The sequence below is a fragment of the Bos javanicus genome, chromosome 12 (assembly GCF_032452875.1).
Source record: "Bos javanicus breed banteng chromosome 12, ARS-OSU_banteng_1.0, whole genome shotgun sequence".
Taxonomy (NCBI): Eukaryota; Metazoa; Chordata; class Mammalia; order Artiodactyla; family Bovidae; genus Bos; species Bos javanicus.
The window spans coordinates 84,582,795-84,598,068 of NC_083879.1; the positions used below are offsets into that span (position 1 = coordinate 84,582,795).

At 49.6% G+C, this 15,274-nt stretch overlaps 1 protein-coding gene across 3 annotated transcripts in view; it reads left to right on the forward strand.

The window, feature by feature from the left end:
* MYO16 (myosin XVI) overlaps positions 1-15,274 on the forward strand; it is a 517,433-nt gene that overhangs the window by 412,797 nt on the left and 89,362 nt on the right. For all 3 annotated transcript variants that reach the window (XM_061435364.1, XM_061435363.1, XM_061435362.1), the window contains exon 28: positions 5,426-5,528. In XM_061435364.1, the coding sequence (XP_061291348.1) occupies positions 5,426-5,528 (103 nt within the window). The remainder of the gene's footprint in view (positions 1-5,425; positions 5,529-15,274) is intronic.

A 15,274-nucleotide genomic window follows, 5' to 3' on the forward strand; every position in this document is an offset into this window, starting at 1 on the left:
TCAACCCCAAGAGAACCCAGAGTATTATGCATCATAAAGGAAACAGACCCAGTTTCCCGCATGGCCAGTACTGTCCTGCCAGTCAGGCAGAAGGTCCCGACAGAAAAGAAGCTGACCCCAGCTGAGGAATGGACAACCAGGGGGGCGCCAAGTCTGGCCCGGGGGAGTTGGTGACATCTGGTCCACACCTCCTTTGGGTGTTTCGCCTCCACTCCCCTTCTGGGTCTCCTGAGTTGCACGACTGTTTCCTTCTGTTTATGGAGAGTTCCTCCAGGAAAATAAGTTATCTTCCCAGACTTCTCCATCTCAGTCAATGCCAACTTCATCCTCAGTCTCCTCGGTCAAGATACTTGGGGTCATCCTCTCTTTCCTTCCCGTCCACATCAGTGCGTGGCAGAGCCTATTGGATCTGCCTCAAATATGGACCGAGTTATCAGTTCCCATCGTCTGGAAGAGCCACGTCCTGGGAGGCTCTCCCCAGCCCCCTGCTCATTCCCTCTGCCTGCTCTCTGCCTCGCAGCTTTTATGATTCTTCAGGTGTCCACTGATGTGGCTCATCTGCCCAAAGCCTTGCTCCCTAGGACTCTCCGAGTCCCAGATGAAGCCCTTCACGTCACCCGTGGGGGTCCTCGTCCCCCCGTGTGGTTACCTCTGGGTCCATCTCCTCCGTATACCCTCCCACGTGCTCCAGCCGCCCCGCCCCCTTGGTTCTCTGAGCATGCGCACACGACCTGCCCCAGGCTGCCGGACCCCACACGTCCAGTGTGGATCCTGTTTACCTGAAAGGGCCTTGCCCCTTCCCGATGGGCAGGAATCTGCTCACCCTGAAACCTCCCCTGCTTCATTTTTCTCCGTCTCTCTTGGATCTGACCTCCTTCCTCATTTACATTTCTATTCTCTGTCTCCATCATGGAACAGAAGGGCTTTTGTCCGTTTTGCTTCCTGCTGTGTTCCTGGAATCTATTGTGTGCTCTCAGACGATAAAGTCCACCTGCAATGCAGGAGACCCGGGTTCGATCCCTGGGTCGAGAAGATTCCCTGGAGAAGGAAATGGCAACCCACTCCTCCCGTATTCTTGCCTGGAGAATTCTCTGGACAGAGGAGCCTGGCGGGCTACAGCCCATGGGGTTGCAAAAAGTCACACATGACTGAGTGACTGACACACTTGTTTTGTTTCCCGCTGCGTTCCCGGGATCTGTTTTGTGCTGAGTCAGTTTTGGTTGGTTGATTAAATGATCCTGAATGAATGAAACAGAGGACGCGATTCTGGACATGGAACCAGATACCAGTCACGTCTCTCATCCCAGATGGGGCTGAGACAGGAGGGGGTCAGCTGGAAGAGTGAACATTGACTTCTTATGGTTGGCTGGTCTCTCTGGGGCCCAGAGCAGGTGTCAGCCTGGGTGGATGGAGGTGACCACCTCCTGGACCAGAGGCCAGGGATGTGTGGGAACAAGGGAGGAGAAGCCCCTTCTCCAGACCCCCACCCCCTGTGCTCAGGACCATGTGCGGCTCTGCGGTGGTCATCACTATTCCGTCTGGGATGGAAGTCTCCCAGAGGCCAAGCTTCAGTGCAGGGGTGGACCCGTGACTGCATCTAGAGGTGACACTCAGATTCCAGAGACAAGATGTTTTTAATTACATTAAAATAGAGTACCTCACCCTGTCTAAGATGACGCTTTTGTCTTTTCGGTTGAAATGTCAGAATTATACCACTTTAAGTGTCAAAAGAACGATATAAAACGAGAAGAGAAAGGCACCGCGTGTTAAGACTTTTGTTCTGACTTGTTAATACTGTATTCAGATACTTGAATTATGTCAATTCCATTCTCCGTGATAATTAGCAGAGTTCCAGAATGAGACAATTATAAAAGAATAAAGAGATAATGTGAGTGATTTCATTTCATTGTGTAACCGGCTAAGTGGTGGAAATGCGCTGATTTTCCTGAGTGTTTGAATGAGTCTGTATTTCATTAGGAGCTTAGTTTACTGCCAGAGGAAGGCCCAGTCACCCAGAGGTCAGAGAAGCAAGGAGTCCTGTCTCTGAGAGTGCCATCCGCTGGGGCCCCCGGGGGTTTGGCCGTTTGAGACGTTTGTGCCCAGTTTCGTCGTCCCTTTTACTCTGGAACCGCCTGGGGCCGGGGAGGCTTCCTCCATGCCTCGAACGACCGACGCTGGTGGAGACACCGGCTCCGGAGTCAGGCCGCCCCAGTGCAGCCCGGCTCAGCCCCTTTCACGTCTGTGTGAGGTCTCTCGGGGGGGCTTTGAACCACAGAAACGAACTCTCTCACAGTCCCGGAGACGCCAGCGGGGCCCCAGCCCTCTGAGGCCCTTCCTTGCCTCCTTAGCTTTGGGGGTGGCCCCCAGTCCTTTGAGCTGCATCACCCCACTCCCGCCTCCCTCGCCAAGTGGTGTCCTCCCTGTGGCTCTGTCTTCACACAGCATTTCTGCCTCTTGTCAGGACACCAGTCCTGTGGGATTCGGGCCCTGCCTGCTGACGTCATTCTAACTGCATTGCTTCATTCAAGCCTTTATTTCCAAATCAGGTCACATCTGTGTATCCCCTGTGCTGTGCTTGGTCGTCAGTGGTCTCTGACTCTTTGCAACCAGCCCGCCAGGCTCCTCTGTCCATGGGATTCCCCAGGCCAGAATGCTGGAGTGGGTTGCCATTTCCTTCTCCAGGGGATCTTCCTGACCCAGGAACTGGACCCGTGTCTCCTGTGTCTCCTGCATTGCAGGTAGACTCTTTACCCACTGAGCCGTCTATCCCGGGCAGCGGAGGGTCGGTGGGGGGGACACAATTCAACATCATCCATGTCAACTTGGGCAAGGGATTTCATTTCCGTGACCATCAGCTTCTCACTGTCGAAAGAGGGTAGTCATCCAGATGTGCTGCACCTTCAAGGAGCGTGGGAAGCAGCAGGTGAAAATTCCTGGCACTTGTTCGGCGCCCGAGAAACGTTCTTCCCTGTCCTCCACTCCTCCAGCCCAGCTTCTTGGCCTCCCATCCTTGATCGGGTTGCTCACAAAGCTCCTGTGGCTTTTTCCATACCACCTCATGGGAAAACCTCAAAGAACTTTCTGGCCAACCCACGAGTTACTTTCTCCACACATAGATAATTCTGTAGACACCATGCAATGTACAGAGACAACCCAGTGCCCTGGGGAAGATCACACACTTCAGGGACAGATAAAAAGTAAATTCACCTTTACAGCACAACACAGAATTTGTGTCACATCCTGAGAAGCACGCAGGTGCAGTACCGAGAGGGGGAGAATTCCTGCTCCGTGTCTTGCCAAGGACCTCACAGCAAATCGCTGCGAAGCTGAAACCTGAGTCTGGGTTTAGTTCCCCAGTCCAGTTTCTTTCCTATTCAGAAACATTATACAATTATGTTAGGTATCACCTTTGAACCCCTCGAACGTGGTAACGCATCATCCCTTTTTGCCCACTGATGCCCTCAGGTCATATGCCAGCATCTCTGGGGAATGCCCATCACCTTCAGGTGGTCCCTCCACTGCCCCCTGCAGCTTCCTCCTGCTTCCCAAGCCCCCACACACAACCTCTGTTATCCCTGCTTCCTCTGCTCTGTGCCAGCCTGGAAAGACTCTCTTCTGCAGCAACCACAATAAGACCAGCTTAAAAAATAAATACAGCAGATACCAAGTCTAATGCCTACTGGGTAGGAAAGCATATTCTTGCCTCTTATCAAAAAAAATAATAATAATCACTGAATATCATCCACAGATCATCTTAGACCATTCGGTGTGATCAAAACAATGAGCGAGAGCTTTCAGAGCCTCGCCTCTGGCGCTCCAAATGCATGTTCAGTCTCTGCTGCTATTTTTACTCCCTTCTGTACCCTGAGTTAATACATGAGGAAAATGTAGGGTTGAGAGGGAAGGGATGTTGCTGATGTTGCCATATTTATTTTGCCTGACTCATGGCTAGCAGGACGATGACGATGCTCAATCCAGGGCAGATAAAATGGTGAGTTGTGGGGGACGGCGCTAAAAGGATTTTAGAGAGGAAACAAAAGTCTGCTGTTGAAAAGGTCACACTGGTGTATCTTCTCAGGGTTTATGCTGTGCCCCAGATCCATAGTTCCTGCTGCACTGCCCCCAACCCCCGACCCCGCACAATGGACACCTCATTTCTCTTCTGTACTTGCAGAAATGAAGAAGTGGTGTGGCTGCCAGTGGGGCTTCCCAGGTGGCTCTAGGGGTAAAGAATCCACCTGCCAATGCAGGAGAGACATGGGTTCAACCCCTGGGGCAGGAAGATCCCCTGGAGGAGGGCATGGCCATCCACTCCAGTATCCTTGCCTGGAGAATCCACAGAGGAGCCTGGTGGGCTACAGTCCACGGGGTAGCGAAGCATCAGACACGACTGGGTGACCGAGCATGCCCATGTGACTGCCAGCGGGACATGTCCAGCCCTGTCAGTGCTCGGGTGGGGAGGGTGGGCAGCCAAGGGTGCAGGGAATTCACTGCTTCCCTCGGGAAGCAGAGCACATTTTAGAAGATGCCAGATTTGCTGCAACAAACTTTAGATGGAAAGCTAAGATGTTCCACAGAAACTGACAGAATTGCAGTGACTTACCGATCGGCAGTAAGTTCCCAGGGTGGCCCAGTGTGAGGATAAGAAACACCCAGATGCAGCCCCTGTGCTTCTCTCCTTCCTCCTGTGCTCACCCTCCCTGCCCCTCCCCTCCCCTTTCTCCTCATGCTGTGTTGCTCACATGTCGGGTTAAATGCCTTTGCACCTTTTTTTTTTTTTTAATGGGTCATATAATCTTTAAAGACATTTTTTTTTAAGAAACCCAGAGGAAAACTTTATATAGCCATGAATTTCAACCAGAGAGTGAAATTTAATTATTTGGAAGAATTTTCCAAAAATAAACGGTCTCTCTAGAAGATTTAAAGCACTCAATCTCTACTCTATGGGGAGGGCACTTCTCTACCTCTCATTTAAATAAGACTTCTGGGCGCTTTGGTCTGCCTTTATTATAGATTCTAACTTCATCTAGATTCAGTCTCAAACATTGATAAAGAATGCTGGAATATCTTAAAGGGTGTATTTTAAGAGTATTCTAAAAATCTAAATGAGAACTAATAAATTCGTATTCTTTCTCTTCGAACGCGCTTTTGATAAATGGTTTGCATCTCTCCTGGTAATATTAAAGGTACATTAGAGGACTGAGAAGTATATTTGGTTCCTTTTAAAATCACATCCATGTAAAGGACAAGGGCCGTTCCAAGTGATCCAGGGTGATATTCACGACACACAGAGGTGTGAGGGCACAGAGGACAAAGTAGGAAAGGGGAAGGATTTAAAAACTGGATAGCAAAGGCAATGCTGCTGAAAAAAGTCGTTTGCTTGACCAGTTCACTCATGGTTTCCTGTCCCTGCTGCTTTTTGCAGGTACAGGCCCTTGGCCGAGACCCTCCCTGGCAACGAGAGGACACTGCCCGCCGAGGAGAGGTGCCGGCTGGCCCTGAAGCACTGCCCGTTACCAGGGTGGCAGGTGGGTGACCCCCAAGCTCCTACCAGAGCAGGTCAGGGTTGCCAGTAGGTGAGCTGAGTCATTGCAGGAGCTGCCCAAGTGTGTGTGTGTGTGTGTGCTCAGCCACTTCAGTTATGTCTGACCCTGTGGACTGTAGCCCATCAGGCTCCTCTGTCCATGGGATGCTCCGGGCAAGAATATTAGAATGGGTTGCCGCTGCCTGAGACTCACCAGCAAAACCAAAGTGCTGGGATGTGTTTGGCAAAGAGAGATGGCAAGCGTAGTCCCTGAACACACAGCAGCCCTGATTCACCAATTTCATCAGCAAACACAGGACGAAGGAAGCCCGGAGCCAATGTTCATGACTCGGGGAAGAGTTCAGGATGGAGTCTGCCTGCATCTCAGACCCCAACATAGGCAGCAGAGCCTTCTGGAGTGTCTAAAAGGGGAGAAGTCAGAGGAACCAAAACAGGGGTGGTTGACAGAGCCCAGGGTTCCCTGGGGTGGTAGCCATGCTTCCAGAGGAGGAAGGAGCAGGAGATGAAGAGCAGGGAAGTGCTCTTCAGAAACCCAGTGGCGCAGCCTGGATTTTGTTTAATCCCTGAAGCAACTCAGAAGACTGCCGTGAGTAGTGCCAGGAAGAGGAACGTGAGATGTAAAAGAACTGAGAAACAAAACTGAGCAATAATGGGAATCGGGGTCCTTGACACCAGGAACTCCTGCAAGTTTCTAGCTATAAAACATCGGAACCTGCACAGGAGGCAGAGAGTTTGGTAGCCAGTAGTTTCAGCAAACGGAGAAGGCAATGGCACCCCACTCCAGTACTCTTGCCTGGAAAATCCCACAGGCGGAGGAGCCTGGTAGGCTGCAGTCCATGGGGTCGCTAAAAGTCAGACATGACTGAGCAACTTGACTTTCACGTTTCCCTTTCATGCATTAGAGAAGGAAATGGCAACCCACTCCAGTATTCTTGCTTGGAGAATCCCAGGGACAGAGGAGCCTGGTGGGCTGCCGTCTATGGGGTCACACAGAGTCGGACACAACTGAAGCGACTTAGCAGCAGCAGCAGCAGCAGTTTCGGCAAAACAGAACAATTACGGGAAAGCAGACATAAGTCTCATCTTTCAAAAATGATAGGGAGATAGAGTGCCTCCGAGGGAAAATATATGATGGTTGATGAGGCCAAAAAAGGGTGCTTTAGTGCAGAAATGGCACGAAGAGGAGGTGCAGACTTGCTGGTGTGTCTTAAAGGGGAAGACAGGGTGGGTAAGGCAGGTGTTGAGCCCTGGGTTGACACCAGCATCCTCAGCCGTCTATGACGAAGAACCAGGAACCCAGCATTTTAGCATGGATGAGTAACGGTTTAATTGTCGGTGCCACCCAAGCACTTTCTTTATTATCCTTTCTCCTGTTCTTTCCCTTTTTTAACTAATAACGGAGTTGAACTTTAAATAGCGGTCTGAAGGAGGACGCGCACACAGCCTGTAGTAGGCACAGATGCACATCCGTGCCAAAAGACAGGATAAAAAAAGGAGGAGGAAGGAGGAGTTGCTAACAGAGAGTGAAGTCAGCGAGCCACGCAGGACTCAGCGGCATCAGACGTGGGGCTGGCGTGCTGACTCACTCTCAGAACTTTAAGCCAGTGTCTGGGGAAAGACGGAGGGCAGGAGAAGGGGGCGACAGAGGACGAGATGGTTGGATGGCATCACCGACTCAACAGACATGAGTTTTGGAGTAAACTCCAGGAATTGGTGATGGACAGGGAGGCCTGGCATGCTGCAGTCCATGGGGTCGCAGAGAGTCAGACACGACTGAGCAACTGAACAACAACTGAACAGAAGTGAAGGCAAAAAAAAAAAAAAGAAGTGAATGCAGAACACAGAGATTTTCCTGTTGCATTTTGTTGCATTTTACTCTTTAACAAACATAGATAAGAATGATGTACTTTATTACTGTTGAGAAAGAATGTTGAGTTGTTGAGGGATCTGGGAAGATTCTTCCACTGAGAGAGGGACTGGCAGGAACCATAACACCTGACCAGCCTTCGGTCCTCCAAGACACCTGATTGGAGTCTGGGGTCAAACGAGGAGGGAGGGGACAACCCAGGGCAGCCAGGCAGCTGTCCCTTCCCCTACGTGTGCTAGGACACTTTTGACTTTGCCGCTGGGTATGGTGTGACGCTGAACCACACACACACTGGGCCTTTGAAAAAGTACATCAAAATAAAACACGGGGAAGAGTTCCCATTTCATTGCACTAATTTATTTTCCTTGGCTTTTTTTTTTTTTTTTTTTGTCTCCCTAAAGGAGGCCAAAGAAAAGAAGAAACGTATTCATTTGCAGATCGTATTTGCTTATGCGTTCCATCTTGAATAGTTAGGAAAGGTGGCTTTCTTCAGCTTCTCTAAGATGTAACCTTTCATATTCTCTATGCTATAAGACGAATTATTGACTCTAGAGAAATAAAGTGTATTCCTATTTCACTCTTGTACTAGTCAGAAGGCAAATGATTGAAAAAAAAAAAAAAAACTTCTTACCTAGAAAGCCAGACCCCTCAGTTTCAGAAGTAAAGTGTTTGTTTGAAATGCGTTGAAAGTTACAGGCAGAGTTGTTACCAGTCTCTAGTGAGAGGTGAACAAGGACAAGGATTAAATAAGAAATGTTTGAAGCAGCAGCAGGTCCTAATGGGCGGTTTTGTTCAGGCACCATGGTCCTCAGATTGCTAAGAGGCCAACATATTTTCCATGAAGCAGCCCTTATGCATCCTCTGGCTCCGAGTGGTTAGCATGAAACTGATGGCTGTTCTCTTCCATTGCACTTAGAAGTGATGCTCAAACAGGAAGAGACTGGAGTCATCCTTGGCTGCGTGAATCTGCGCGGAGTGTTAGCGAGAAATTCTATTCTCTGAACTGAAAAGCGGGTCTTTTCTCGTGGCTCCCGTGGGTCTTGAGGATCCTGTGAGATCACTTCCTCTCTCCCCGACAGCCATCACAACCCATGCAGGAAACCTTCACAGCATCAGCATGGGGGCTGTAGCTCCATCGCTCCTGTTCTTTTGCACATTAGAGCAATTCCGTACGCGCTACTGAAACCTGGGGTCTGCTTCTGTTGCACACGAGGAGAGAGAGTCGTCTTTCCTTCAGTGCTGTGCGTTTGTTTAGTGATCCGCGGGTGCTGTTTACTGTTCACGTAGCCGTGGGTTTCCAGTCAGTATTCGAGGCCTTGGAATTTCTGAAGTCTCACCAATAATGATTCCTCTCATCCTGGAAGTCTGTTACAACTCCGAGGGTGTTTTTATTATTTTGCTTTGCTCTATCCAAGTTAACCCTGATAGCTAACAATGCCATGCAGAAGAAAGAAAGGAGGCAGGGAACAGGAATAACCTCACTGCAGACATGAGGAAGTCGCCGTAGAGATCAGATTCCTGATCAAAATGCAAGGTGGGGTGAATATTTCGTCTGGGCCGGAAGGCCCTTTGCCGGGACCAGACCCGGCTCTTCGGTGGAGGGTTCTTTCCGCTGCACTCGCTCCGATCTGTATCTTTTAATGTAGCCACTGAAAGTCCCTTTACTCAGACGACACAACTTGAAAGGCACAGATTATGCTTCCAGACCAGGGCTTTGATCAGAGGCACTGGGAGGTTCCTTGATGAGCCTAGCAGATTGCTTCCCGTGGTTAGTGTCTTTTTTTCCCGTTTCTCATGCACCCGGTAGATGGAGATAAAACACGCTGGCTGCTTGCCGTTGCTGCCAGTTCTGATCGGAATCTTTCTTAAGTGAGCGTCAGCCCCCTGACCCTTCTACAGCCACGGCTTTGGGAGGCTGGGTCCTGACTTAAGGAAAAAGGAGGAGAAGGAGAAAAGGGAGAAGCAGAGGAACTGGGCTCAAGGGAGGAAATGTTTGGTGCTGTCCCGTGTGTAATGTCCGTTCTAGTCTGAGAGTGGAGACCTGGCTGCTCCAGGCACCCAGGGATGCTGCAGGGCTGGCCAGCATCCACGGTCCAGGTGCCACCCTGGGAGTGCTCACCTCGCCTTGACCCCGTGGGCAGAGGCAGGCGGAGACCCGTCCTGCTGAACCAAGTGGCAGCACCGCCAGCAGGCGGGTGGCCAGGCCTTGTCCTCGCTCCTGAGGTCACCCAGCCCGTCTTCTACTGAGCCGCTGCCTGTCTGTCCCCCACCAGTGGAGTAAGCGCATTGCGGAGGCCGTGTCCGCCCTGTGGACTGCGTGTCTCCAGCAAGGGCGTCTCACAGGCAGGTGCTTGGTGCACACTTGCCCAGCCAGTCAATGAGTCTTTATCGATAAGAAACCACCAAATGACTCTATATGTGCAGACGTGGGCTTCTCAAGTGGCGTGGTGGTAAAGAACCGCCTGGCAGCGCAGGAGATGTAAGAGACTCGGGTTCGATCCCTGCGTTGGGAAGATCCCCTGGAGGAGGGCATGGCAACCCACTCCAGTATTCTAGCCTGGAGAATCCAGTGGACAGAGGAGCTTGGCGGGCTACAGTCCAGAGTCACAAAGAGGCAGACACGACTTAGAGGCTAAGCACTCACTCACATACACAGACATATACGAACCTTTAAAATCTGGAATAATTCACAGAAACCTAAGAGCACTGGTATTTGAAGGATGGTTTCGAGATGAGAGTCAAATGGAATTTTAGTGTATGTCTATATTTAGAAGGTGAAATGAATTCGTGGATTACTTCTGTAATTAAAGATGATGTTTAGAATTTGTAATCACTACCTAAATACAGCTTAAGTGGAATATTGCATGGGGCCAATTTAATTATTTTAAGCATGTATGAAAGAATTCTAAGTCACACAGACAGTGCTTTTTCTAAAGCACTTTTGTTTCTGAAAGAGCAATTAGCCTGCTGGATAGTTCACACCACCGGCCCTTACTTCTCCAAGGAATCTTCACAGCGTTTGAGCTGCTCACCACAAGTTTGGGCAGACTCAGTCCTGCCATTGCTTCCTGTGCATTATCAGCATCACTGCCTTAATAGAAGGTAGTTTTAACTTGATGAGAAGTGAAGGGAAATTGTGAGGCTAGAAAAGCATCAGTGCTTGGCGGTTTCTCGTTCATGTGCATGAAATGACAAATTTTAAAAACACGCTGGATGAGCTTTATCCTTATTTCAAAGCAGAATTTAAGTAAGTTGCTCAAAAAGCAATTGAAGTTTTCTGAAACGATTCGAATACACTCTACAGGACTGAATTCCAGGACAGTTTTGTGTCTCACCAGAGGTATTTTTCTTCATGAAACAAAAGGTCTGTGGATTGCTTCTTTTGTGGGGGGTAAAAAAAATCAAACCATTTTGAAAATAAGTTAAATGAAGCTACTAGTTATTAACTTTCTACTATCTAGTATTTTTAAAAATTATTCAGGTATTTCATTTATTTAAATATATATATATTTTTAATTCGGTCCCACTTTAAAAGTTACCTTTCAAAATAATCCCTCCAGTCTGTGTTCATTTATCAAACCCTTTCTGCCCGATTTTCACAGCCATACACCAGCGACGGGCAGGCCTGCTGTAGCCATGCTGTCACTTCCGTAGAGGGGGAAACTTCTGAAACTAAGTGGAAAAATAAGTGGTATCGTCTGATTTTCACACATTTTATATGAATCAACTGGGTAGGGGATGCTGTCTTCTGTGTAGTTCTTTGAATGCTATATTCATTTTCAAGCCATCTGGAGGGTGATGAAGAGAGAAATGGATCTCTCTGTTCAGGGGCACCGGGCAGCCCCCTGCTTAGCAAGGCTTCCACAGGGATGGCTTTTACTGTCCTTCCAGACAGTTCTGGGACTCTGGGGTGAGGGGAGCCTCGTGGACGAGCAAAGGTGTTCCGTGCGCATCTGTCACAGGACATCATGGAAAGAGAAGCTGAGATGATAACCTCAGGGAGACGTCCTGCTTTCCCTAACACTGTGAGGATGGGGAGTCAGACACAAGAGGGCTCCCGATGACTTGCTCAAGGTGGCACAGACGGGAAGTAAAGAATCTGCCTGCAATGCAGAGGACCCGGATTTGATCCCTGGGTCGGGAAGATCCCCTGGAGGTGGGCCTGGCAACCCACTCCAGTATTCTTTCCTGGAGAATCCCACGGACAGAGGAGCCTGGTGGGCTACAGTCCGTGGGGTCAGAGTCAGACACGACTGAGGGACGAAACAACAGCAATGTGTAAAACAGATGACTAATGAGAACCTACTGTGTACCGCGGGGACTCTCCTCGGCGCTCCGTGGCGACCTAAATGGGGAGAAAATCCAAAAAAGAGGGGATATATGTATACGCACAGTAGAGGCACACTGCTGCACAGCAGACGCTGACACGACATTTAAAGCAACTAAACTCCAGTAAAAGTTTTTTTAATTTTATTTTATTTTTAAACTTCACATAATTGTATTAGTTTTGCCAAATATCAAAATGAATCTGCCACAGGTATACATATGTTCCCCATCCTGAACCCTCCTCCCTCCTCCCTCCCCATACCATCCCTCTGGTCGTCCCAGTGCTGCTTGGGGCTAGTAAAAAATTTTTTAAATGTAGTTTAAGGAAGAAAAAAGAGACCCCGAAAGAACCAGCAGAAAGCGAACCCCAGACTCAGTGACGTCTACTCGCCCTGTTTGCACTTATTTGCTACCAGAGCAATCGCAGCCATTGTTTTCTGCATCACCTTCCTCTGAGGCAGGCTTCATCCTCCACATCCTCCCGCGTAAGGCATGGCCTAGATTCCACTGCGTGTCTTTCTGAAATATATGGCCTCACAAGGATTCACTCTGACAGTACTGAGAATTGCAAGATTAACATTTTACCATAACATTAAATAAAATCAGTTGGATGAAGGATTTATTATTTCATTAATCTAAAATAGTCCAGTAGAGAAAAGATAATAAAAGTAAGAGCAAGCAACTGTTCAAGTTTTAAGCATGCTCCACTTTCTTTACGTCTTCGAAGACGAGACAATTGTATTAGGGCCCTTGGCTCTTATTAGTACAATAAATTAATGGTTTATAGCCTTTGTTTTATTACTGGAGGAGCACTTCGTAAATCAACCACAAGTACAAGCTAGAAAATAGCCTATAAAACTACTCTTTCTCTCATGTTCTTCCTCTTTCTCAGGCATCATTACTGTTGAGCATAATAAAAAATAGGTATCTAAGAGTATCTCTTAGTACTGTGTGCATTATGACTGGGAATTACTGTATATGTGCACATATATTTATTTCCATTTTTCTCAGGTTCTAAACACATTCATATACACACATATGTGATTGTGATTTTGTTACAAAGGGTTCGATCTTTGTAAGAAATCTGAAACATAAGAGGAAGAAGACAATATAGATCACACCCATCACTGACTGAACTACCTATAGATAATTACCCCGGATGCTTGGTGTGTATTCACTCGGTTTTTAAAAATAACATTATAGATGTTTGATTCTTGGTCAGTGTATATCCCTTTATACTCTGAGGACAGGTATTACGTCTCTTTTTTTTTTTTTCTTACATATTTTCACACACACACACACGTGTGTGTTGTGTGTGTTTCACAATCACACCGCCAGGGGTCTGGTCAGAACAGACACTCGGCTTGTGTTTGTTGAATGGCTGAATGAACGAATCTCCTCCTCACCCCAAGCGCCCTTTGAAAATGGAAGCATGCGCAGTCGAGTCTTGCCGTTCCGTGTGCTCGTCTCTCTTTTAAAGCGACTCTACGTTTTCCCTCTCAGCCTCTTTAGGCAGAAAGCTCAGGGTAGTAGTGTCTGGCACTCAACCACTGCTAAGCGAGAGCCGGCGATGCCCCCTGCGAACCCGGTTTTTCACGTCTGAGCAGTCAGCCCCCTCTCCGCTGACTCCACGTCTGTCGGGGGAGCGAGTCAGCCCCACTGCTGAGCCGCACTTTGTGTGTGTCCCGCGGTCACACAGGCAGGGGTGCCGCCATCTTGGGGAGGACGGCCTGTGCCCCTCACGAGGGGAACGGGGAAGTGGGCCGTGAGCAGAAAACCCACTCAGAGCTACCAGTTAGGGTCCTGCAAGCCATCCGGGGGCCCCGGGGTCAGGTGGGCGGGGACCTGAAGGGCACACCCACAGCCACCGAGTCCAGGCTGAAACGCGAAGGCTGGCGAGGCACGGGCTGGGCCGCCGGGCTGGGCCGGAAGTAGCGCGGCGAGGCACGGGCTGGGCCGGAAGTAGCGCGCGGCGAGGCACGGGCTGGGCCGGAAGTAGCGCGTGGGGCGGGCGTGCTGCCCCCCGGGAGGGCGGCCCCCGGGAAGAGCCCCAAGCCCCAGCCGTGAGGGGGAAAGCGCCCCCCTGTGAGGCCATGTTTCTCAGCCTCTGCTCTTCGCCTGTCAATCCCGCTCCGCAGGAAGGACAATGGACGAGGCACTAGGACTGGGGCAGGGGGTACAGAGTCCCTCCGCTGTTACGGGGTTTTGCGGCCCCTCGAGGCTCGCCTTCCGGGTCGGTCCGGCTCCAGCTTACTGCTGCTGGGAGAGCAGGGGTTGTGCCTACGCCCTCCCGAGGTCCGTCTTTTCTCCATCAGTCCGCCGTGTGCTGTGTGCGTGCTCAGTCTTGTCCAACTCTGTGCGACCCCACGCACTGGAGCCCGCCAGGCTCCTCTGTCCATGGGATTCTTCAGGCAAGAGTACTGGAGTGGGTTGCCATTTCCTCCTCCAGGGCATCTTCCCTAGCCAGGGATCAAACTTGGGTCTCTTGCATCTCCTGCATTGGCAGGCAGATTCTTTCCCACTGCGCCACCTGGAATGATGTAGTCATTCAGCAGGCCCTTATTAAGCACCTGTTGTATACCACAACCTTGTCATAGCTAAGGGGTTTTGCCCATTATGAACCAGTGTCACCCTCTGGGGCAGAATCACCCTTCAGAATGGATGCTTAGAGGGACATGGGGTCCAGAGCCCTAGGGACTTATGGGAGCAAAGCTCAGCGTCCTACTTCAAGTTCAGTGTGAAGCCATTGAGCTTTAAGGAGAGTGTCACCGTGATCCAATTCAGGCTTCAAACATGAGAAGAAAAAAAAACATTACTGGAAAGCAAATCTAGGTCTGGGGAGCGAGGCAACAAGCCTTAGGTAGCAACCCACATGAGACAGAGCAGGGCAGGTGGACACAGAGGGCGGCTGAGGCAGAGAAGGGATAGGCCCTCACAGGGACCTTCAGTCAACAAGCATGTGACCTTTTATTGACTCAAAGAGTGAACACTCTTTTAAAACCAGCACATCAGTTTGGGTCAGGAATACGCTCATGCTCTTATGTCCAAGTGTGAATTTGCTGCACAGAATAAGTGTGGAGCTCTGAAAGACGGAAAAGACCATATGATATTGCTTACATGGGAAACCTCAAAGAAAAATGGTGCAAATGAACTTCTTTACAACACAGAAATAGCGTCACAGATGTAGAAAGCAAACTTCGGGTGACCAGGGTGGAAGTGGAGGGGAAGGGATAAATCGGGAGATTGGGATTGATATATACACATTACTATATATGAATAGAAAAGTAATAAGGCATAGCACGGGGGACTCAACACTCCAGAATGACCTATATGGGGAAAAGATCTAAAGAGTGGGCATATGTGTGTGTGTGTGTTTATGCACTAAGTCACTTCAGTCGTGTCTGACCTTTTGCGACCTTGTGGACTGTAGCTGGCCAGGCTCCTCAGTCCATGGGATTCTCCAGGCAAGAACAATGGAGTGGGCTGCCATGCCCTCCTCCAGGGGATCTTCCCAACCCAGGGATCACACCTGAGTC